Source organism: Daphnia pulicaria, chromosome 2 (genome assembly GCF_021234035.1).
Source record: "Daphnia pulicaria isolate SC F1-1A chromosome 2, SC_F0-13Bv2, whole genome shotgun sequence".
Taxonomy (NCBI): Eukaryota; Metazoa; Arthropoda; class Branchiopoda; order Diplostraca; family Daphniidae; genus Daphnia; species Daphnia pulicaria.
Genome location: NC_060914.1, coordinates 8339832 through 8362111, shown reverse-complemented (window position 1 = coordinate 8362111; position 22280 = coordinate 8339832). Strand labels below are relative to the sequence as shown.

Here is a 22280-nt window from a genome sequence, read left to right as displayed (position 1 = left end):
ATAGTCTCTCTCCTCTCTCTGGTCAATAACAAGAGGAAGAAGAAGAAGAAAAAACGAACCAGGTCAGAAAACAGTCGATAGAGGGGGGTAAGGCTATGGGAGAGAAAAAAGGCGCACGATCACGATATTGGAAACGCAGCGTGTGTGCACTGACCTCAGCATGAGGCCTCTCACGTCGTCCATTTTTATTTATTTCTATTTTTTTTTAGAAGAAGAAGAAGAAGAAGAGAAACATTTTACGAGCATTGAATCCATTTCTCTTTTTTTTCTCTCCCCTCCTTCCTATCCGTCTTCTCCTTCTTCTTCTTCTTCTTCTTCTTCTTCCACTCAGCTTTTTTGGTATGTGACTCTGGTGGAGGAATACCAAAAAAAGGGAAAAGTTTTTTTTAAAAAAAGAAAAAGAAAAAGAAAAAATTTCAATGCCGGAAAAGGGACCGCCGCCACCACCACCACCATCACCAGCGGCCACCACCACCAAACCTCTTGAATAATTCAAAGTTTGAGCACGCCACTGAAAGAGCAACCCTGGAGAATGACGAAAATATATCCAGGAAAACAACAAAAACAAAAAAACAACAAAAAAATGAAATAAAGAAAAAAAATATTTATTTTTGTTTTTTGACCTTACACGGCAGATGAGTTGACTCGCATGGACATATGGGAAGAGACACATAGGCCTGCTGGAAATCAAAAAGAGACATCTCGTGATCTCGTCCTTAGACTTTTTCATCCAACTCTTTTGGAGGGAGGCATATAGAAACGATTGACCTGGAAAAGTCGGTTGCCACCGCCAGGAAAAACCAAACCAAACTTTAAAAAACTTCTAGGAGACGTGCGAGCCCAATTAGGAGCAGAAATGATTCGTGAGTTTGTGCTGGGCGACGATATCTCGGCATCGAATATATATATTGAATACCGCGGCGGCCGAATATGGATATCTAGGGCGAAAATGGATCGACAGCAGCGCCCAAAAGAGGTAGAAGAAAATAATAATAAAAAATGTGAAAAACAATAATCATTCCAGACAGGGGAGTCACGCGAAAAATACTGAGGGCGGATCCGCCCATCATTTCAAGCGGGCCGGCTGCTGGCTGGCTGCGCCTCATGACCGAGCACAGTCTCTCAGCCGCAACTTGTACGTCAAAACTAAATAAGAAAAAATATAATTCCGGGCCACCATAAATCTGCACGGTAATAGAACATGACGAACCGATGAACCACCCATCAATATTGATTGGTCACGTCCGTCCCGACATATCGTGCGATGAATCATCGACTTTTTTTTTTCTCTCTCTCTTTATTCTCCCGTTTTTGTTTTATTTTCTTCCAGAAAGGCAAATAAAACGACGGATAGAGAGAAAAGTCAGAAAACAAAGAGAGAATAAATAAGGAAGCCCGGCGTAATTTCCGCATTAATGTGTAAATTCCCAGCCGTCGTCGCTGATCATTCACAAACGGAATGTTGGATGTTTTTAGACCCCAAACGGATGCTGCTGGGCAGCAAGAGAATCGTAAGAATCACCTTGCGGAGAGTGTCAAGTGTCAACGGCCGCTAGACGGCCGGCCTCCTCCTCCTCGGCTGGCCTTCATCTGACGGGCACCACCACGACCCTTACCACCAGATAGATAATACCTGGTGCATGCAGCAGCAGAGACTCATTTCCACACAAAGATATTAACAAACAAAAGCCACAGAAAAAAAGTGGACTATTTCTGTTATTATTATTTCAAGTTTCCTTTCATCTTCTGCCTTCTCCTTTTGTTTCGTTTCTTTTTCTTTCGGGGTTTTTGTATTTTTGGGTGGGTAAAAAAAAGGGCGGATATGGAAAACAAAAGGATCCCCTTCTTCTTTTTCTTCCCAGTGACTTTCCTGTACTGCCAAGTATTTATAGTGGCACATATTCTTCTCTACCACCAACTCCTGGGGTTCGCCACTTGAAGGAGGCCTCGTCCTCTTTTGTTGTTTTTTCTTCTCTCTTCTTTCTTGTGTATACAACATACACACACACACACACCGGGCGTTTGTAGAGAGAGAGAAGACGTGGGGGCCTATATAGACGCGCCCAAGTAGGTAGCAAACGGAGCGCGGCTATAGGCATTTAGCCGAATTATTTCCCGGACCAAACAAAAGATCCCGGACTCTTTTTCAGAACATAAAAAAAAATTACAAACAAAAAAAACAGAACCTCACCGTTTCTTCTTCTTCGTTAAATTTTATTTTTTTTGCTTTAGATTTTGTTTCACCTTAGGGGGGAAATAACAAAGTTCCCATCGTCAATCAGTCGGCCGACTTAATTGAATAATCAACCAGGCACGCCATCATTTTTCCCCCCTGAAAATTTCGGTTGTTGTTGTTGTTGTTGTTCTGTGTTCCAGTATATCCTTTTCATGTCTGCACGCCGCGCAGATCTATCGTCTATAACGGCGAGAGATGTTGCTGGGCTGTGTGTGCAGCTAAGAGAGAGAGAGACGTGCCGCGTGCACACACGTATAACGAGCCGGATTCCCACACCAGCACCGAGAGTGGTCGACTGCTGCGCTGCACGATCACGATACATCAGACAGCAGTAACAGCAGCAGCGGCGGCGGCGGCTCTCTTCTATTTATTGCGTGAAAAATCAGAAACGGAAAAGAACATGACGTGCAAGAGATTGACGCTCTCTTATTATAACAAAGTCATCGATTCTCTCTATTGTAGCTATAATAATATATCCATCCGGATGAGCAATTAACGAATGTGATTTCCGTGGTTGGATTATTACACGTCTCTTTCCGCACAATGATCACGCAAAATGCCGAACAACAGCATCAAAAACGATAGTTTCAACTCGGCATTTTTCCATTAAAGAATCGAAATGCGCCCGGCCTCAATATCAATTGCATTCCGCTGTGGAAAAGTTCCAGCCATCCCCCCCATTCCCCCTCTCTCAAAAACGAATTCCTGTTTTTTTCTTCTATTTTTTCTATTTATTTGTTTCTTTATTTGTTTGTTGGTTTTGGCTGCTAGGTATGTAGATATAATAATATCCAAGAGTTTCTCTGAACTATTTATTTTTGGGTTGTTGTTTGACGTTCACAATGTAGTTTGGGGAGGTTCAGATGGGAGGAAGGTCCATTACACTCGAATGAATTGGAAGTTGGTGTGTGTCTGTGTGCATAGTGGAACAGCAGTCAGTCAAGTCAGTCAATTTAGCCAAAGGAAAAAGAAAAAGAAAAAAGAAAAAGAAAAAAATGGTTTTTCATAAGATGAGGGGAGGAGTGGGAATATAAGAGACGGACAGACTCATTTCCAAACTTGATCAACTGCGGGGCATTTTCTCTCCAGACCCCATCGCGCAGCAGGTATACACAGACATGTATATGTACACACAAGTCATTCATTCCGATTCTGACATTTGGCATCAATATTGTTTACATTGTATATCGCCATATAATAAGCAGAGCGCGATGAAAGCCCAGCACACAGATCCAGCTCGGAATGCTGCCCATTCTTGAGTGTGTCTATACGCTTTCCGCACACGCGAACATTGTGAGTCTATAACGATCGCTCTATTGGCCTGATTTCTTATTATCTCTCGACTTCTTTTCTTTTTTTCTGATTTATATTTACAAGAATTTGGCGCTTGCCGTCTATTTTCGTCTGATAAATAGCGACGGCCGGGCGCACGAAACGGGATCTATAGTAATAGCTTTAGGACAGGCAAAAGCGGGAGGTAGTCAAATATTGAATCGGGACAAACAAGCCGGAGCTAATGAAGGGTCGACTCGCTCTCTCTGCTATACACAAACAAACACAGCAGACAACACGCAGCTCGTAATCAGCTGCAGAGCGCTTCTCTCGGCTGCGGTGGCGGCGGCCTGCCCAAGTCAAACAACACACACAGCGGCGCTATAGCTGGATATATAATGGATGAGAAAGAAAAGAAAAGAAAAAAAGGGACTTTTTTTGAATAAGAGAGTCTACAGTATATATGTACACTTATAGTCTGTTTGTGCCTCTAAGGGGTAATCTCGACTAGCTAGCTCAAGTTCTATTTGGCCGATTCCTCCGCATTCATGTCCGGCTGCAGCAGAATTTCCTAGAAAGTGGGCAAGCAGAGCGCCACGGCCAGGGGTTCAAACGGCAGCTGAGAACGACAGTTCAGACAAGCCAGAGAACCGGAAGGATAAAGGACACACGTATATACGTGGGCTGGGGCCCTTGTTACTCATTTCCTCTCTCTAGGCTTTTCGTTTCGCTTCATCGTACAATTTAGACATGTCCGCAGTCGCTTTCTCAATTATACCAGACGAGTCAACTTGGAAGACCGGACATCCACTCGGCTGCTATATACCTTTTTCTGCGCTTCATACTATTCAGACTTTCCCTTTTTTTGGACGCTTTCCTATTTTCCCCTTTTTTCTCTTTTTCTTTTTTTGGGGTAAAATATTCGCCCAAAAGTTGTAAGGCTAAACGAGAGACCAGCTGATTCGTTAAGTATAGAGGGCCGGCTATTATCGTCTTATTGAAAAGCATAGCCGCTGCTCTCCCAGTAGCTCTTTTATGTCTAATAAGTAAACACTGGCCAGCTGCAACGTAGACGTGTCGGCCCCGCAGGAAAAGAGCAATTATACAGATTCTAGGTATATATCCATCGTATAATAATCCGGTGTGTGCGATATATTCAACACACAAAAGTTCGACGTGGGGACTAAAAAAAAACAAACTACACCACACGAGCTGAAAGGAAAAAGTTTTCCGTTTTGTAAGAATACATTAGACGTCTGGCCTTAGCCCACTATATACTTAATCAAAACATCTCGTTTACAAATGAAATAATGAAGGGGAAATAAATGCAAAACAGAATTCTTTTTTTTTTCTAAATTGGCTCCCGGAACTTTCCCCTCATTATATTTATGTTAAAAGGTATAGAAGCGCATCTGTGTGTGTGTTGGGATCTAATCAAAAATCTGTGTGTGTGTGTGTTGTCTATTGTGTCATGCGATTCCAGCAACTCTTCTTCTTCTTCTACGTATAGGCGGCTGCTGCGCTGACTATCTGTTTTTATGAAGGGTGTTGGTTCGAGACACGAGTCGAACGCGCGAGCGCTGTGTGTAGGCTCTCTGTTAACAATATGTGGTAACGCGAGCGCTGCTGGATCATTAACGAGCCAGCTTGTGTTTTCCTATTTTATTACAGCTATCAGAAGCGGGCATCTATATAGATGTATTTCTTTCTTTTTCTTTCTTTCTTTTGGGTTCCTCTATGGCTGAAGAGAAAAGAGCGCGCGTTCAAACTTATAGGCGATACACATCTATAACCAGATATATTATATAATATCTCCCAAAACCGGTTAAAGCGTATAGCTAGCTATAGCTGCACATATTATATATATAGTAGTATAACTTACACACACCCCGAGTAACACGACGAGAACGATACGGGTAACATGTTTTACGATAGAGACGCGCCGCGGCTCCGTCCGTCCGTTACGAGGGGCTTCGTTATGTATTCATGGCCCCGGAGAAACGCCAGGCACGGCGGATCGGCGGCGGCGGCGGCGCTCAATTGACGTCGAATATAATACAGCCGACTCAGCACCGCGCGCGCGGCTATAGTTTACACTGTTGTTGATCCATTCAATAATTTCACCTCCAATGAATTATACGACGTAGAGAGATATGGCGGGTTTTTTCTTTTTTAAATAATATAAGCTCCAATCGTATTATAGGCATCGAAATGAATATCCGCACTATATGGATGCGCCGATGAAAGAATCACGCTAGCAGCAGGAATATTGCAAAGGATAGATCCTTTTTTTCTTTCCAAGTTATTACACACACACCATCTAGTCCCTTCTTTTGGCTTCTATTTTTACTACCGTGATTATCCGTTTAATTTGATTGTATTTTCGGATGGAATTCTACCGGCTGTATAAGCCTCTTTTCAGACGTCGGGAAAACTTTTCGTTCAGCGACTACCGTGTCGGATGATTCTTTTTGAAAAACAAAACAAAACAAAAGCTGGTTCTTTTCTCTTCTTTTCTTTTGATGGGCTCCACGATTCGTTTCCGTGTTGCGTATTAGCCAGTCTCGGCTCTATGGCAGCCTCGCGGTCTAATAAAGATTCCTTTCGTGAATCGTGACCCGTTAGATACTATACTATACCCTGAGCCCAGCAAGTGAAGAAAATATAGCCTCATTGACAGCTATGAGTTCGACTTATGCATCTGCTCTCCAAAAGGTATACTATAACGGTTACCTTTTTTTATTCTTTCGTACTGTCGGAATTTTTGTTATTTTTTCAGGATCATCCAAACATTTCGAAACTCTTTTTTTTCTTTTTTATGATGGTCTATTACTTTTCAGTTGGAAATGAATTATCCTTTCACGGTTTTTAGCCTTAAAATAAATAAATAAAATAAAAAGAAGAAGAATGCAGTTGCGCATGTACGGATATATATAAAATATAATATATCTAAATGCATGAGAGTTGGAGACTAATGTGGCCATCAATGTTCCAGCGAGTCGTTTTCGGCGCGGCCCTTTACAGGTCGTTTCAGGGGGAAGAACGCCAACGACGTCAACGTTTGCGGCGGGTTCTGGGGCCCCCTCATTTTCCACTTTGCCAAGTGAGCTAATCACCGACAGTTGACGCGGCAGACGGAAAACAGGAAACGGCAGTGCGGTGTACGCGCACTCCATGCCCACGCCCACACCTTTTTTTTTTCTTGATTTTTCCAGCTGCTTTTCAAAAAATAATAAAATTTAAAATAAAATAAAAAAATCGTGTCAAAATGAATAGGAACTTTTCGGGTTGCCCCCCGCCGCCGTCTGGTTATACATTTCCTTTCAACTTTAGCGTCTACACACATTTGCGTGCGCCCGTGGTGATTTCCTTTCGGGCCGCTCGCTCTCCTATGGGTGCTATAAGCACTTGCAGATTGGCTGAGCGAACGTGCACAGCTCTAACCGACGAGCCCTCCATTTTCTATTTCTTTGAGTAGACAAGGTGTATACTATATAACCACCTTTATGCAAATAACGCTCCACTTTCAGGCCATCAAAAGTTGGGCGGCTTTTTCTTCTGCCATTTCTGCGAACCAACCACCGCTCGCGGGGTCGCTCTCTGCTGACGCTATACGGGACTTATTTTTTTCAAGCCGGGGAATATTCATCATCGCATGGAAACTCATTTAAATATTACAGCACAACTGGCATCTTTTTTTTTCTCCCCTCTTCTCTCTCTCTCTCTCTCTCTCTCTCCTTAAAAGAATAATGATCACCATCATCAAAGGGGAAGTAGCAGACACGCGGCAGCAACCGAACATCCACAAGCAACACATCAAATAACGGCAGCCGAGCGCGTCAAAGTTTTTTCTTTCTCTCTACCCACAAGAAAAGAAAAAAAAAGAAAAAGAGCTGAACGCCAAAGAGTTGATTGATTTACGGTCAATTTGGCAGCTGTTGCACTCCCGATGTAACCTCCCTCTTAGCTGTACACTTCAACGGCGGGGATGAAAGAAAGAAAGAAAGAAGAAAAAAAATGAAGCTCGTTTTGATGATTGTTACAAGCGATGCATTGATGCGATGCGGCCATCACCACCTCCTTTCGGGCCGTGAATCAAAAACAACGACCGCCTTGTTATAACGGGGTGGGTCAAATCGTGGCTCACGCCGAACGCCGAGAAAAAAAGACAAAAAATAAAAAAAGTGGCTGCTCCTGCCGATGCTGCTGCTGCTGGGAAAAGCCCCACGTGGGTTTCTCGACTATATGGGCCATCTCTCGGGACTGGCATTTGAATATTCATCGCTCTTTATGAGCAGATGAGGGTGAACAAAGTCTTCTGACGCCTTCGACGTCTAGAACTGTAGATACACAAAACAGCTGTGGTCGATGGATTTCTCCCCGTCTGTTATTTTTTGGTTGTTGTCTCGATTGTTATTACGTGAACGGAAAAGGTAGAGAAAGAAAACGTCGACGACGCGGCGTGACTGTATTGCCACAGCAATTCGACTGTTGAATTGCTGATATCCTGTGCCGGCCCACACCTTTGGCTGGCGTCCCTGTGGCATACACAAGACGACGTGATAAGCAGGAAGAAACCCATCGAGTTTTTTTTTCCTTTTTCTTCTTCTTTCCTTTTCTCCTCTAAACGACCGTTTATGCAATACACGAACGAGGCGTACAAACGTGAGCGGCCGAGAGCTTTTGTCACAGCCAGCAGGTGTCCGCGCGCGCAAACTATTTTCACGCTCATTTTTCTTTTTCCCTCTTCTTTTTCGAAATTGCTGTTGTATAATAAACTCGGGGAATCACAACACAACAGCCACTCGAGGAAGAGGAAGAAGAAAAAAAAAACGGGTCTGAGAGACACTTGGAAAAAGGCGACGGACCGCGACGCAAGTTCTCACGCGCGTCACGGATTTCGATAGAAAATGGATTTGAGTCTTTTTCTTAAAAAAAAAAGAGTTCCTGACCGTTGATGGTCTCTTTCATCCAACAGCCCGGCCATGCTCACAACTGTTAAGTCGCTATGTAATGTCACACTGACACCTTGTATTATTATATTATTGTTATTATATTCATCACCTTTTGTCAAAAGTTTTGGGTTGTTTTTGTTTTTCCCCCTTTTCTTTCGATCTCATTTTCTCTGTTTCAGTTCGTGCCTCGTTATTATTCTCTCCACCCTTTTATCTCCCATCACAGTTTGTATAGATAACAATCATTTCATTTCACGCATCTCACGTTGCACAAACCAGCACAGCAAAGTCGAGGGGTAAAGTCTGAAGCTCTAAGAAAAAAGAAAATACTTACTCATCATACACAGTGGACTTGAAAAAATAAAACTCACGGTACATGTTGGGTTGTTCACGGTAGACAATTATTTAATTTCTGAAAAGAAAGATAAAACAACCCCCAAAACAAACCTGACATGAAATTGAGCTTTTCTTTCCCCATTCTCGCAGTGTTCTACTCTGCGAGAGACAAGTTTCGTCGGGATATGTACAGCTTTTGACAAGGCAAACACAACTGGAAAATAACCTTGGGGTCTTTCACCGACGGCCAAGCGTGATAAACAACTTGAGTTGCGAAACTTGGAAGTTCCCGCAATTGCATTTTTAATTGAAAAGAGAGGGGGGAAAAAGAAAAAAAAATACCCAGACTTCATCTTCTTCTTGGCGCATGAACTACTAGACATGAATCGCGATCTGGATATATGGTGATTCAACATCTCCTGCTGTTTGCTATCTCCAAACTTTTGGTCAGAGAGCGCAGATTCAGTCAAGTCCGAACAGCAAACTTGATTATTGGGTAGTGATTTTTTCTTTCTTTCTTTTGATGTTTGAGGATATATGCCCTCTCTCCCTCTCTCTCTCAGTGACTTGTTTGACGACCGAGACGGAATACCTAAACAGGGAAGCGGCCTCACAATGAGATGCAGATATTCCACGGACGTTCTTTGGCGGTGCTCTTTCGTGGTTTACCAAATGAAATTATACGCAACGTCGGCAAGTCAACCAACTACATCCAATGCCAATCTAGATGTGAGGGCAGCAGCACACAAGAACAGCGCTGAAACGAGAAAAAAGCGGTTATATTTTTGGCTCAAGAAAAATTGTGTAGAAACCGAAATGAAATTGCAAACGGTCGGTGAATTTGGAAGACGAAAACTGCAAACTGGCAGCGGGTTCGAAACAAAAGAACGTCATTACATCACAGATCCGACGAAAACACCACGTACACTTCAAATAAAGACAACAAGTAAAAAAGAAAAAAAAGAAGAACACGCAATTCAATCTAAATTCAAGCATTGGATGACTCGTCGATGGAGCGACCCGTTTCCAGACGCACGTGAACGCGGTGTTGCTGGCAAACGTTGGAAGTGGATTCCCTGGAACTCGAAGTGGATTCCATCGACGGCGAATGTGACAGGCGGCTAGTGGTCGACGATAGAAATTTAGTGCGAGGTGCTGGGACGGGCGGCATTGAAGAGGAAGTCAAAGAAGATCGAGTCGACGTCAGATGCATTTCCACATTCTTCTCAGACAGACTGTAGGTGCCCGGCTCGAAGACGGGCGGGTACTCGAGTTCTCCACTAGACGGAATCAATGGCGGTGCTGGAGCGGGAGACGATTCTTTGGGGGTTAGCGTGTACGGAAATTGAGTCGTCGAGGAATGGTGGCGCAAAGAACCTCCACCCCCAGTTGAAAAGGCTGGACTCAACGGCGGACCGAACGGCGAATCGGGACCCAAAGGAGTTCGTCGTTGCTTGCCGATCATCGACACGCCCATGGCCGGCTTGAGCAGCGGAGTTTTCGGCGTTCCCGGGCAACTGCCGCTGCTATCTTCGAAAGGCGACATGACGAGCACTCCGCTGTTGCTGGAAACCGACGGACTTTGTAACGGGCTGATCAACGGGGGCGGTCGATGGAGTGAACGATGATGGATGGTCGACGCCGGTGAGTAACGAGGAGAAAACTCGCTCGAGACGGACGAATTAAAACTCGATTGAGATTCGTCTGCTTCCGTACGCTCATCGAAATTCGTGGCCGACTCTTCCGCAACAAACGGACGCAAGTGGGGCTCGCCACTTTCCAACAGCTTCTTACGTTTATCTCTAGAGTTGCCGAAAATAGCCCGATGGAGCCGCGGTGACCCCAAAAGTGTCTTCTGCAGACGGGGTGACGGTGTCGTGGCAGTCGTGAACGGGGGTGAAGACGCTTCAATAACTTTGTTTTTGGCTGGAATGGTTGGCGAGGACGACGTCGTTTTGCGTCCGAATTTAGGCGAAACCAACATTTTAAAGAACTGCTTCGCATCAGCGGCAGCTCCGGTGCTTTTGTGAATGTCAGGATCTGGCGTCGCAGGAGACGTGACGTCCAAATTCATTTCAAAAGCAGCTCTCATTTTGGCGTCGTCTTTGGGACTGAGCGGGAAATTCATTGGCTGATAACAGGATGTACTTTTGAGCCTGGCGCTCGAGTTCTGGTTTGGGTGAAATTCAGAATAATGAGTAACAATCTCTCGTGAAAATGATACACAAGGAAACAATTAAGTGCGTTTGATTACCTTTGGACGATCGGGGCTACAGCCATGCTTTCCTGGACTAGTGGTCATTCCATTGCGTAAAGAATTGATCCATAATTGATCTGGCGGACCTTGACGATAACTTTTCCTATTTGGAGAAACATAAAAACCAAACTTAGTATCCATATACATTTGATGCAAAAGGTTATTTTTCCCTATCTATATGCTGCTTCCAAAGAGATTTTCCATTAAATATAATGGAATCAAAACGGACTAGATGCTCATTAGTGAAAATATAGTTTACTTTTCTTCACTACACGCACTAACAATGGTGTATCAGGAGTGTCGTCACACTGTATTCTGGAATCTCCACCCCACACTCTATTCAGCCTAATGAGAAGGGGGGCTTCAAAAGAAATCCCCGCTTAGTGAGCCAACTATAACGACGGGGCTCGTTAGTCAGAGCAAAGGGGGGCAAAGTCAGCACAATGTACTTTATTGACTGCCTTTACTGAATAGTGTCTGTACAATAGTCCCACTTCCGAAAAAAGAAAAAGCCCTAACGAACAATTTACGGGCCATATAGTGCGCGAAATTGCAGACGGAGGTGGTCCACACATCACATAGTGATGCACAACTATAACCAGAAAGGAACTTGAGGTAGATTCTAAAGTTCAAGAGTCTTAGAGCGATGCCTCCTGACATAAGAGCTAGTTTCAGACAAGTTCAATTCATACCCAAAAGGATCCACATTGTTGAAATCAAACACTCCTCGGCTAGGTGAAGCGGGTGAGAGGGAAGCACCAGGTGAGGGCAGTTTAGAAAGGCTGCTGCTGACTCCTCCAGACTTGACGGTGGAACCACAATCGGTGCTTGACCGCCTCGAAGAGCTCACACTGGAACGGCGACCCACAGATTCCAACTTGTGGGGACTTAGAGTGGCAGAACTTCCAGTGCTGCCACTTCGGTAATAGTCGCTGGCACTGCTAGAATTACGCGGCTTGATTTTGGCGTAACCGGATTCCAAACTGCCATAGATGTCTGTGTCACCACAGCTGGAACGATTCAATGAGCCATACATGGCTCGACGTTGGACTCCGTCGCTAGGCGTAACGTCAGTAGAAGAATCTAATCCAGCGTTTCGACCCATGATTCGGGCGCTGCTAGGTTTCGGAGCCAACTGAGGCTTAACGGGAGATTTGGGAGATTTCGTATCGATAATTTCAATACTGTGTCGTCGGCTGGGACGGCGTGGAAAGACCGTTGCAGAGCCAGGACGTTCTTTCATTTCCGTCAACGATATTTCTGCTGTGGTATTCAGGTTGGTCTGCTGCAAATGAGGCGTATTGGGCAACTTTGACGTGCTGATGCTTTTTCGGAAGGCGTTGATGGCATCAGAATGGTTCGTCCGCGGGGCAGCACGTTCGGCCGAATGGCGACTAGCTTGGGCATGCTTTGGTTGGATCGGTGATGAGAAATCAAATGAAGATCCGTTTGATTCCACATTGTCTTTCATCACTGTTGGCGACGGTTGCGGTTTGAATGGCGAAGCCGGTTTCGACTCATTAGGAGGCCGTGGTGGAGGTTTGGATCCGTCCATCCAGTAAGGGGAAGGAGGTAATGCGGTCGGCGCAGAAGTGGCAGTTGGTGACGGCGAAGGGCAAGGTTTACGGTAGCTGCGAAATTGGGGTGTTGGTACTGGCTGTTTCTCGGGGGCAACGCGCAAGAAACGCAAGTACTTTCGATCTAAACTGGCTGCCATCGGACTCCGGTTATTGGCCTTCGAAGGAGACTGAGGACTCTTCTCCTCTGTATAGACATAGGGATTTTCAGGACTCTTTTTAATTCGACCTAAAGTCGCTGTCCCTCCAAACGGAACATTTTTGTGCGAATTCGGCTGGGGCAATGCAGGCGGGATCTTCCCTTTTCTACGACCTAGAGTGGAGGCCAAACCAATTTTATGGTTTTCTGCTTCGTCGAGTGATTCATCTTCTGTTTCACTGTAATAAGCTCCTAAATCATAAATGTCACGTAAGCACAAGTTTCAGGGTTGTAATATTCTAAAATGGCAAACCTTTAGTGATAAACGATGGGTCCTTGTGAATACTAGAACCCTCACTAGAATTCCCATAAGGTGCCGTGGCCGATTGCTTTACCGTGTTGAGCCATTTGTTTAATTCTTCTTTACTCTCGCAAGCGAAGTAAAACATTGTGCCTAACAATGTGATAGTAAATTAGTGAAGTTTAGAAAGTTGCAACAGTTTTGACACTAATAATTACCAGGATTGAAAATCCTAAATGCAAACTTTTTCGATTTTACTTCAGCGGCCACGGATGAACTAAATCCAGGCAAACATATTAAGCTTTCTGCCTTTTGATCCTATCAAGTACCAAAACAAAATATTTTGGTTTAATTAAATAAATTATGGAAAATTCATCGTCAAGTTTCTCATTTACCTCAGGATCACGATAACCATACAAAGTATGACGCTTTAGAACAAAAAAGCGTCGCGTCCATCGTGGTCCGGCAAAGAATCCTCGCGTCTGGCGACGCCGAAAGAGCCAACCTTGGCAATCCCCTTCTCCAAGTTCTGTCGTTTTGTAAATAATACATTTATAATCGAACGAAAGAAATGCAAATTCTGCAAATTTATGATTTATACCTCGGCACGGAACACCACGACGTCGTAATCCATCAGATGACGATCTCTCGTTATCAGATTGTTGTTGCTGTGGCTGCTGTTGTTGGTAATGTGCTGGGCGCTGACTGATATGTTGATATTGGGTTCGACCAGCTGGATTAATGACACCGTAATGGCTGCTATTGCTGTGGCTGTTATTGGTTTTTACTGGAGGAAGAGCCACGTGAACTTCCTCGTCGTGATGTGCGTATGTTACCAAGAGGGAAGGGGCGATCCGTGGGACGGTGCTACCCGGAACGGGATCGAAATTGGAGTCCAGACGGGTTACTCGAGTCAAAGCAGGCAGCGCTACTTTTCCAAGTAACACATAGAATACAACGTGTCGCATCCGCACGCAACACGAACAAGTGAATAAACAACAACACGACAGGAAAAAAATCATAAAAGAGTTAGTTTCAAGATACTAATAAGTCAATGGGGACAAAGTATTAGATATTTGTGTAGTGAAAATGTACCTCGATCTTCATCGGTGGGATGACGAGGCCAAAGTCCGCGACGGATCAGGTCGCGGATTTCGTGCGGACGTAAACCCAAATGCGACAGTTCATGCGATGTTGGATTTGACAAGACAGAACTCAAACCTATCAGTTGCAACGGACAACATTCGACGACAACAACAGAAACAATAAGCCACATTTGACGATAAGGTTCAAAAGCTACAAAACATCAAGCAAATGCATCCACACAAACGGAGAATAAAAATCTTATTTACCTGCGCTCATTTCTTGAGTCGACATATTATCCACCGCCGGGATGGGCGAATAGGTGGGGCTGATGAGTGCATTCGACGTGGAATCTGGAGATGTCGTGAAGGAAGCGGAAGTTAACGAATTAACTGAGGCTAGTTCAGCATCCTCATCTGCTTGGGGTCGAACTTTGTTTCGTGGAGGCAATGCCGGTTTTGGTGACAGAGGTGGGGCAACTTCAGTAAGAAAAAAAAAGAAAATCATTAGGATACGACACTTCACGGCATTTCCTAATGAAACCACTTGAACTTACTGGAAATGGGAGGGGGAGAAGAGCTATGATTTAAACTTTCTGAAATGGGATTAGGCGCTTCTTCTTCTCGGATTTGTTTGCGAAGACGGATATCGCGCAGCTTTTCTTCGAAAGAAGTCATATCACCTGACACTGATTCGTAAGTCGGTGTACTTTGACTCTTATCCAATCTCGGTCGATCCTGGGATACTTTTCTCGACGGCGACCGAATTTCTACTTCATTTTCATCACATTGTTTGTTGTCTTTTTGAAACTGGTCGATCCCTACACATAGGTCACTCGGTTCCTCACTGATCTTGTCGGCTATCAACATTGAAGAAATAACATTGACCTTCTCCTTTTCTCGCAATAACAGCAGCTCTGATTTATCGGACGCAGAAGTTTCTGACTGTCGACTGATATTTGATTCTTTCATGTGTGGTCGACGAATTTGGCCGTCGTAGTGGCCGACACTGCTGTGTGGTCGTTGCTCGGGCTGCTGTTGCTGTTGACGAAGAAGGTCGAGCAGCTCTGGTGATTTACTTTGCTGACCTTCTTTCAACTCTTTCCAAAACTGGGGAAAAAAAAAAATAAAAAAATTCAGCAAGCAATTTTCAAAAACTACAAAAATCAAAACTTTCACAAAAAATCTACATCTTTACCGTCCTTATTCCTGCTGTTGTAAAGGAAGCATTAAAAAATGTAGAAGGTTTAATGATAAAGGTGACTTATGATAAGATAAAAAGACTAGATGTGTCATGTTTTAAATTTACCTGCTCGATATTGAGAGCAGGGCGGGATGAAGTAGGACTTGCGCCCGTTACTGTCGCCCTTCGCTGAATACTCAATCTATTCTTCGGCAAAATGAGACGGACACTAGCGGGTGAAGCGGTTGCGCCTCCCACTGCATCCGAACCCGTGGCAGCAGCAACTGCTGCAGCTGCAGCGGCGGCCGCGACGGGATCGTGATTATCTGGCAAGAAACTGTCGTCGTCAGTATCGTCGCTCTCCACTTCTGAGGGGAGTTCAGCAGCCGTCACCTCAGCCATTCTGTTCACGAAATACATGATTCAGTTAAGTCAACTAAGCAGAACTAGATAAAAGAATAATAATGCTTACACTGGAGGGGCAATATGCACAACTGGAACAGAACTAATAGACATCGAGTCGATGGCCTTGGAAGAAGAAGTAAGCTCCGGTTTGGTTTGACCGTCACCACCTAGATGCCATCGAAAGTGGTAGGACTCTCGTTTCTTACTTGGCAGCCTGTAAGGCTTCACGTAGATTTGTCCAAAATTGTTCGAATGACGAGGCCGCTTTTTAAGGGTCAGGATCACTTTAGCCGGATTCTCCAACATAGCAGCTTTTAGCTTTTTCTGCTGCCAACCAACAACTGTTTGGTAGTTGACTTGTACCACTTCATCACCTACTTCTATTTTCCCGCATTGATGGGCTGGACTTTGGAATTTAACAGCCCCAATAACATGAACGCCTTTATACGATGTCTGAATAAGCATGCCCTGCAAGAATAAAAATTATAAACATTAGAACACAAATTGTTCAAATAAATCTTTCTTTTCAAGAAATCACCTGTAACCACAGATCAATTCCATCGAAACTATTAGAAATTGAATGAGAACTAATAACCACGACATCTTCCTCCGGTTTCTTCTTTATAGTGGCCACATCTAGAGAGGCTGGTTGTAATACCAAAGGATCCAGAAATTCGCAGATAATTCTATCGGTAATTCCGACTAAAGAGATGCAGCCTTCTCGAATAACCTAGTTATCAGACATAGTGCTCCATTAAACATCAATAAGGAAATTTTATTGAATGTTTTCTACCTGAACTGGGTGTTCAGCAAACAAATCCCTTTGTGCATTTGTGGCAAGTTCAAGGCATATTTTAAGCAAATTGCCCTTAACTTCTAAATATGGTTCATGGCCGTCAAAAGGTGTCCTAAATGTCAGAAAAAATTTAAATGGTGAAAGCAAACTAAAAGTAAAAATATAAATGCTCACCGATCAAGCCAGGATAAAAGATCTTTAACTTGATCTATGATATCAGCTACTGCAGCAAGAGTTGCAGTTGTCACTTGCTCAGTTTTCCCATTATCAAATGACTGATAAATAATTCTTAGCTCATTGTAAAGGCTTCTAGCTTTGCAGCCCAATTGCATGGCCAAATACTGAAGATTTTCTCGATCTAAGTTGTAGTGCTAATGCAAATACATGAATATAGAAAATGTTTATCAACTACTATTTGATTAAAGTCCATCTTACAAAATCTCTCAAAAGATCAACTGCTCCCATGAAGATTTCTTGGTGGCCAAGTTTGTCTATATGAAATACAGGCAAATCTTCAACTGTCGTGGAGAGGAGTCTATGGCCATTGATTTCCTGTTTGAGCATGAAGTGTATGTACGGAACAAGTGTATCATCCAAGCCTGTAAAAATTTAAGATGCTGCGATCTAGAATGGCCATGTACATGGTAATAAGACTGTATCATACCTCGCATCCAGTCAGCAACCTGTTCAGGACTCCATTCGGCAACTGTTTTAATTAAAGAGAATTATGGCAGTAGGCCTCACATAAAAAAACATTCACTTATAATTACCATTGACATAATAGGCTGTCATTTTTCACTTAAGTTGTGTTTTGATGAAGGAGTAATTAATCATCAAGTATCACTATGACAACAACTGCATGAAGGACAAAGTTTAATCTAGTTCCTTGGTGAATTGTTTAGCCCTACATCTAAGACATTGTACTGAGTAAAACTGAATAATTTCAAATGCATCAATTAAAATGAAGAAATCATATCAACACACACAAATCATCTCCTAGGGCTTTGGCTTCTTCTTTTCGTTTGCAGACTACAGCAGCGATGAGTCAGTGACCATTTTTGCTGTTGCTCACCGCATAAAAATGGCGCTGTGTACTAGAAACCAGTAAACACTGCGACACTCTTATAGACAGCCGGGACAAGCATATAGATTGGCTGGCGAAGCAGCTTTCCCTAGTCCTAGTGACTGGTCAGAGGAAGCTGGAAGCCGTTGTTGTTAACTTGTTATGGAAAAGATAGGGTTAACTTGGAATGATTAGAAATTTAAGATAAGGATTTACAATTCACAAATTCACACTAGCTTAGTAGATAAACGAAATAAATCAAATCAATTTGTGCAAGCACAGTCGTCATCACAACTGTCCATCAGTGCTTTACGATTTATATTGTGTTGTTACATTCCCCGTGTTTCATTGTCGCCATATGGAATAATTCGATTAAGTCTCGAGGTATCAAAATGAATTGTTTACTTATCAACATTCAACAGAGTATTTAATCATTTTGAATGAACTTTTGCCGTTCAGCTGTGTTGCCAATTGCTTGAAGGCGTATTAGTCCGCAGATGACCCTCCCCATTGAACGACCTTGGAAATTTGACAGAAGGCAATGGATCTGTTTTCCTGTCACAGAATAGAAAGTATTCCAGACTAGACTTGTCAGTTTTCTCAGAGTGTCACAACTATTTCAACTGTTATTGATAAATTTAAAATGTTTTCTAAGCAAATACCCTGGACTCAATGTCTTCCAAGTCGACTTTGCGGTGGGCAAAAATGTGTTGACAAACAAGTTTACTATTTTAACCAAACAACATGCATCCACAACTGTCCGCATCAATTCCCAACTTCCGATTCGACTAAGGAAATGAAACCTTTTGGTTCAATACCGGGTCCTAAACCGCTTCCAGTTGTTGGAAACATCTGGCGTTACGCCATAGGTGAGACGAGAAAATTGTATGGAGTTGTAGTATGAATACAAAATACATGAAATTTTTTGAATTAATAAAGAAAATGAAAATATTATTGTGCGAATTTGGGTGGATGTCATTACTTTGCTATTATAGTTCACACAATTTAATTACGTATACTAATGCGTACACACTTGGAAATAATGATTGAATTAATATGCGGTTCTGACGGTCAGGACAGTATTCATTTGACCAACTGCATGTTACTGGATTGAAAAAGTATCTGCAATTCGGCCCTATCGTACGAGAGGAAATTTTACCTGGCGTAAATCTTTTATTGCTTTATCGGCCGGAGGACATTGAGCGGATGTACCAGGTGGAGGGTCGTTATCCATCACGACGAAGTCATACGGCTCTCGAATTCTATAGACTCCAAAGACCCCACATCTACAATAGTGGGGGTCTGCTTCCAACGTAAAATGAATTTCCTTGTCATTCAAAACAATATTGCAGTTCATTTTTAGTTTCTTTTTTTTATTAACAGGAATGGACCCGAGTGGTATCGCTTACGACAAGCCCTTCAACGTCCAATAAATATGATGGAGAATATCCGTCAATATATTCCCGGTATTGATAACATTTCATCCGAATTTGCAGAACAAATTGCCATCTCAATTAAGAAGAACAAAACGTCGCCAGATTTTTTGGAAGATCTTTCCAAAGTCTTTTTGGAATGTATGATTTGTAATATTTTTTACTGTGAAATTCTCTATTTAATTCACATACTCTTTGTCAAAAGTTATTGGTTTGGTGACGTTTGATACGCGATTAGGATCGTTGCGTACAGATTTACCGGGCGATTCCTGTCCGAATAAGCTTATTCAGGCTGCAAGCGACACCAATAGTGAAATACTCCGCACGGACAACGGTCTTCAGTTCTGGCGGAAATGGAACACACCGGCTTATAAAAGAATTACGCGTTCCCAAGAATACTTTGAAAGGTATTCTGGAAAATAATTAAACATTTTCTTGCTAATTAAAAAAAATAATAATAGGGTTGCATCAGAATTTGTCAATGCAAAAAATGCTGAATTACGTAGCAGGAATGATCAGGATCAATCTCAGAAAACATTGCTTGAAGTTTATTTAACATCCAAGGACCTGGATGTCAAAGATGTGGTCACTATGGTTTCCGACATGCTTCTTGCGGGAATTGATACGGTAGCAACTAAACATATAAATTGGTCTAAAATTCAGAAATGTTTTTGATTGCTTTCCCTTTCTTAGAGTTCTTATACAATGAGCTTTATATTGTATCACTTAGCCAGAAACCCACTAAAACAAGAAAAAGTGTATCAGGAAGTGAATCGCTTCGTTCCCAATTCCACTAGTCCTGTAACACAAGATATTCTTGCGGAATTAAAATATCTCAAAGCTGCTGTAAAAGAATCCTTTAGATTGAATCCAATATCGATTGGAGTTGGAAGAATTTTGCCTGAAGATTCGTCTTTTTCAGGATATCATTGTCCGAAAAATGTAAGTCTTTTTCATGATGATTTAGAGGAGTGATGATTAATTTTCGTTTCTTAGACTATATTAGTGAGTCAAAATCAGGTATCATGTAAGCTGGATCGTTATTTTAAAAACCCGCTGCTATTTGTTCCTGAGCGCTGGATGAAAGGAGATCCAGCTTATGAAAAAACACATCCATATTTAGTATTGCCGTTCGGGCACGGACCACGAGCTTGCATTGCTCGAAGACTAGCAGAACAAAATTTGTATATCCTTCTGGCACGGGTAAGAGGACAAAATATTAAAATTGTGACAATAATATTCAATTCACTGTTGTTTCAATCAAAATTACAGTTAGTTAAGCGGTTTAGTATCGAGTGGAATGGAGCGGAATTAGATGTTAGATCTCAACTAATTAATCGTCCAGACGCACCATTAAAATTTAATTTTATCGAACGAAGAGATTGCTGACCTCTTGGATTATGGGCGAATGTAAAAGACAAAGAAAATAAATGTGACATATGGTAAGAAAACAGATAATGACGATCATGTAACTACGAAATGAATCCCACGAGAAAATTTTGCAACTAACGCGCGAATAATGTTAAAAATTATTAAGCGTGTTTTGTTCGAAATATCAATATACAACCGAATAGAAAGACAAAAAGTACTTTTTTGACACTGCGCATCAAAATATTTCCGGTGCGATGGAAAATACAACAGGGCAGTTGTCTCGAACGAGTCGAGCGTAGTCCTGTCGTGAACTTTTGTAAATTGGCTGGCTTTTGCTGATTTTGTTCCAAGTATGAACTCCGACCACTTTATCCGTCAGCCAATCAAGCATCGCTTCCGTTTCGTTTTCCATCCGCTGGATGAACAATTCCTCCACGTCGGTGTAATGAACAGGAAAGAATGATTCTCTCGGTAGAATGTTGAATCCCCGGCAGCTAGCAGAGTCCATCGACTTTACGTTGTCAACGTTGCACCAGTTTTTCAAGACACGATAAATCAAAGCTGGTCCGTTGTGTCCCCATACCCATGGGCTATAAAGGAAACAGGAATTTACTACATAAATTCGTGCTGCCGTTTAACCAAATAACAAACGCCCTGTACCTGAAATTGTCGACAAAGTTTGTCGTGGCCAACTCGATGATCGGACTTTTCAACTCCGCATGGATAACACCGTTATTGACATCGTAGTTATCTTGGGCGGCAACAAAATTACGGTAATACTTAATAAGGGAACGAACGAAAACAAAGTCGAGATCGAAATAATATCCGCCGTATTTGGCCAGGGTCAGTAAACGAAGTCCGTTACTCAAATTGTTGACGTGATACGGCCCTTTCTTCCAATGAATGCAGTGATACCAATACTCTAGGGCTGTTCCAGCCATATAGTCATCCAAGTTGATGCTGATGAGTCGAATGTTTCCGTATTTCTCTCTCAGTTTCTGTAAGGTGATGACGCTGCTGTTGATTTTCACGTTCACGAAAAGCACGTAAACTGTCAAATTCGGGTTGTGAAAGGCAAGTGACTCCACCGCACAAGACTGACGAAAACTCAAGCTACCGCTGCCGGACGTCTCAATAAAAAAGGCACTGTCTTTTTCGTCACGACTGAAATGAGAATTCACTGGATCGATTTCAAGTTCAGGGATCGAAGGCTCCGGATCTGTACATGCTGGCAAAGTACAATTTTTTCGACCGCAAATGTCTTCTAACTCACCAGGAGAGAGGCAACACTGCTTTCTGTTAAATTTTGCTTTTAGAAGTAATTCGACATCCTGATGAAAATAGACAAACGTTAGAGCAACCGAAAAACTTCAAAATGACCAACAGTATATGTAACCTGTTTGGAAAATGTCCCTGCCTGAATGAAGTAAACAAAATAAATAAAGGCGCACGACAGAAGTAGGAACAATCTTACTATTACACGAGAAAAACGAGAACTTATCGTCAATACATTCGATGAGCGCTGTCCAATGTCGACGCAAATGGAATGAAGAAACAATGAGTAGATCTTGTTCTTCAGACGCATTTTCAAAAGTGACTTATTCTTCCCACAGCAAAATTTTTAGTCGTTGTTAAATGGAACCAACTGAATCCTTTGCATATGTATGGCGTCTTCGAATCATATCAAACCGGTTACTCATGTCGTATGTGCACGATTGTCATGGAAGGTAACATAACTAGTAGCTTTATCTATCTGCGTAACTGTACATTTAAACAATTTGAAAATCCTGTTTTGTCACATCTTGATTCCTCTCCGCTGGTAACAACACTGTCTTTCGTCTAGGGCCTAGGGATTTACATCATTCAAGCTCAGA

At 42.6% G+C, this 22280-nt stretch overlaps 3 protein-coding genes across 8 annotated transcripts; 1 reads left to right on the top strand and 2 right to left on the bottom strand.

Moving 5' to 3' along the window:
• Positions 1-9557: 9557 nt before the first annotated feature.
• On the bottom strand, positions 9558-17567 carry LOC124327469. Of its 2 annotated transcripts, XM_046786401.1 has the most exons (18): positions 17310-17461; positions 17204-17245; positions 16975-17138; positions 16714-16910; positions 16537-16651; positions 16282-16473; positions 15811-16211; positions 15465-15741; positions 14713-15265; positions 14426-14635; positions 14169-14294; positions 13675-14001; positions 13469-13602; positions 13292-13391; positions 13086-13226; positions 11749-13024; positions 11054-11159; positions 9558-10969 (listed from the first exon to the last, which is right to left on the bottom strand). In XM_046786401.1, exons 1-18 carry the CDS (start codon positions 17329-17331, stop codon positions 9788-9790), a joined length of 5565 nt encoding a protein of 1854 aa, XP_046642357.1. In that variant the 5' UTR covers positions 17332-17461; the 3' UTR covers positions 9558-9787. The 2 variants fall into 2 exon arrangements, with proteins under 2 accessions (XP_046642357.1, XP_046642358.1); XM_046786402.1 differs by lacking the exon at positions 14169-14294 and having other exon boundaries at positions 17310-17567.
• Positions 17568-18082: 515 nt separating this feature from the next.
• Positions 18083-20441, top strand: LOC124327471 (cytochrome P450 302a1, mitochondrial-like). 4 transcript variants are annotated; one of them, XM_046786405.1, is made up of 9 exons: positions 18083-18174; positions 18258-18471; positions 18678-18915; positions 18986-19176; positions 19241-19442; positions 19497-19662; positions 19729-19977; positions 20032-20238; positions 20308-20441. In XM_046786405.1, the coding sequence occupies exons 2-9, from the start codon at positions 18399-18401 to the stop codon at positions 20422-20424; spliced, it is 1443 nt and encodes a 480-aa protein (XP_046642361.1). In that variant the 5' UTR covers positions 18083-18174; positions 18258-18398; the 3' UTR covers positions 20425-20441. The 4 variants fall into 4 exon arrangements, with proteins under 4 accessions (XP_046642361.1, XP_046642362.1, XP_046642360.1 ...); XM_046786406.1 differs by having other exon boundaries at positions 18103-18192; XM_046786404.1 differs by having other exon boundaries at positions 18154-18471.
• Positions 20442-20511: 70 nt separating this feature from the next.
• LOC124327472 (lactosylceramide 4-alpha-galactosyltransferase-like) lies at positions 20512-22046 on the bottom strand. 2 transcript variants are annotated; one of them, XM_046786409.1, is made up of 4 exons: positions 21887-22046; positions 21803-21823; positions 21067-21737; positions 20512-20996 (listed from the first exon to the last, which is right to left on the bottom strand). In XM_046786409.1, the coding sequence occupies exons 1-4, from the start codon at positions 21989-21991 to the stop codon at positions 20642-20644; spliced, it is 1152 nt and encodes a 383-aa protein (XP_046642365.1). In that variant the 5' UTR covers positions 21992-22046; the 3' UTR covers positions 20512-20641. The 2 variants fall into 2 exon arrangements, with proteins under 2 accessions (XP_046642365.1, XP_046642364.1); XM_046786408.1 differs by having other exon boundaries at positions 21803-22046.
• Between the last annotated feature and the right edge of the window lie 234 nt (positions 22047-22280).

Bases quoted from the DNA above. Each gene is read 5' to 3' on its own strand.
- LOC124327469 (XM_046786401.1), bottom strand. From the start codon at position 17,331: ATGACAGCCTATTATGTCAATG. The intron at 15,266-15,464 runs GTAAATTTAAAA...TTTTTTCCCCAG, and splicing joins CTGCTCTCAATATCGAGCAG to TTTTGGAAAGAGTTGAAAGA. The intron at 13,392-13,468 runs GTAAATGAGAAA...GGTACTTGATAG, and splicing joins ATGGTTATCGTGATCCTGAG to GATCAAAAGGCAGAAAGCTT.
- LOC124327471 (XM_046786404.1), top strand. From the start codon at position 18,246: ATGTTTTCTAAGCAAATACCCTGGACTCAATGTCTTCCAAGTCGACTT. The intron at 19,177-19,240 runs GTATGATTTGTA...CTTTGTCAAAAG, and splicing joins TTCCAAAGTCTTTTTGGAAT to TTATTGGTTTGGTGACGTTT. The intron at 19,978-20,031 runs GTAAGTCTTTTT...TTCGTTTCTTAG, and splicing joins GATATCATTGTCCGAAAAAT to ACTATATTAGTGAGTCAAAA.
- LOC124327472 (XM_046786408.1), bottom strand. From the start codon at position 21,991: ATGCGTCTGAAGAACAAGATCTACTCATTGTTTCTTCATTCCATTTGC. The intron at 21,738-21,802 runs GTTACATATACT...TATTTTCATCAG, and splicing joins CAGGGACATTTTCCAAACAG to GATGTCGAATTACTTCTAAA. The intron at 20,997-21,066 runs GTACAGGGCGTT...TTTCCTTTATAG, and splicing joins AACTTTGTCGACAATTTCAG to CCCATGGGTATGGGGACACA.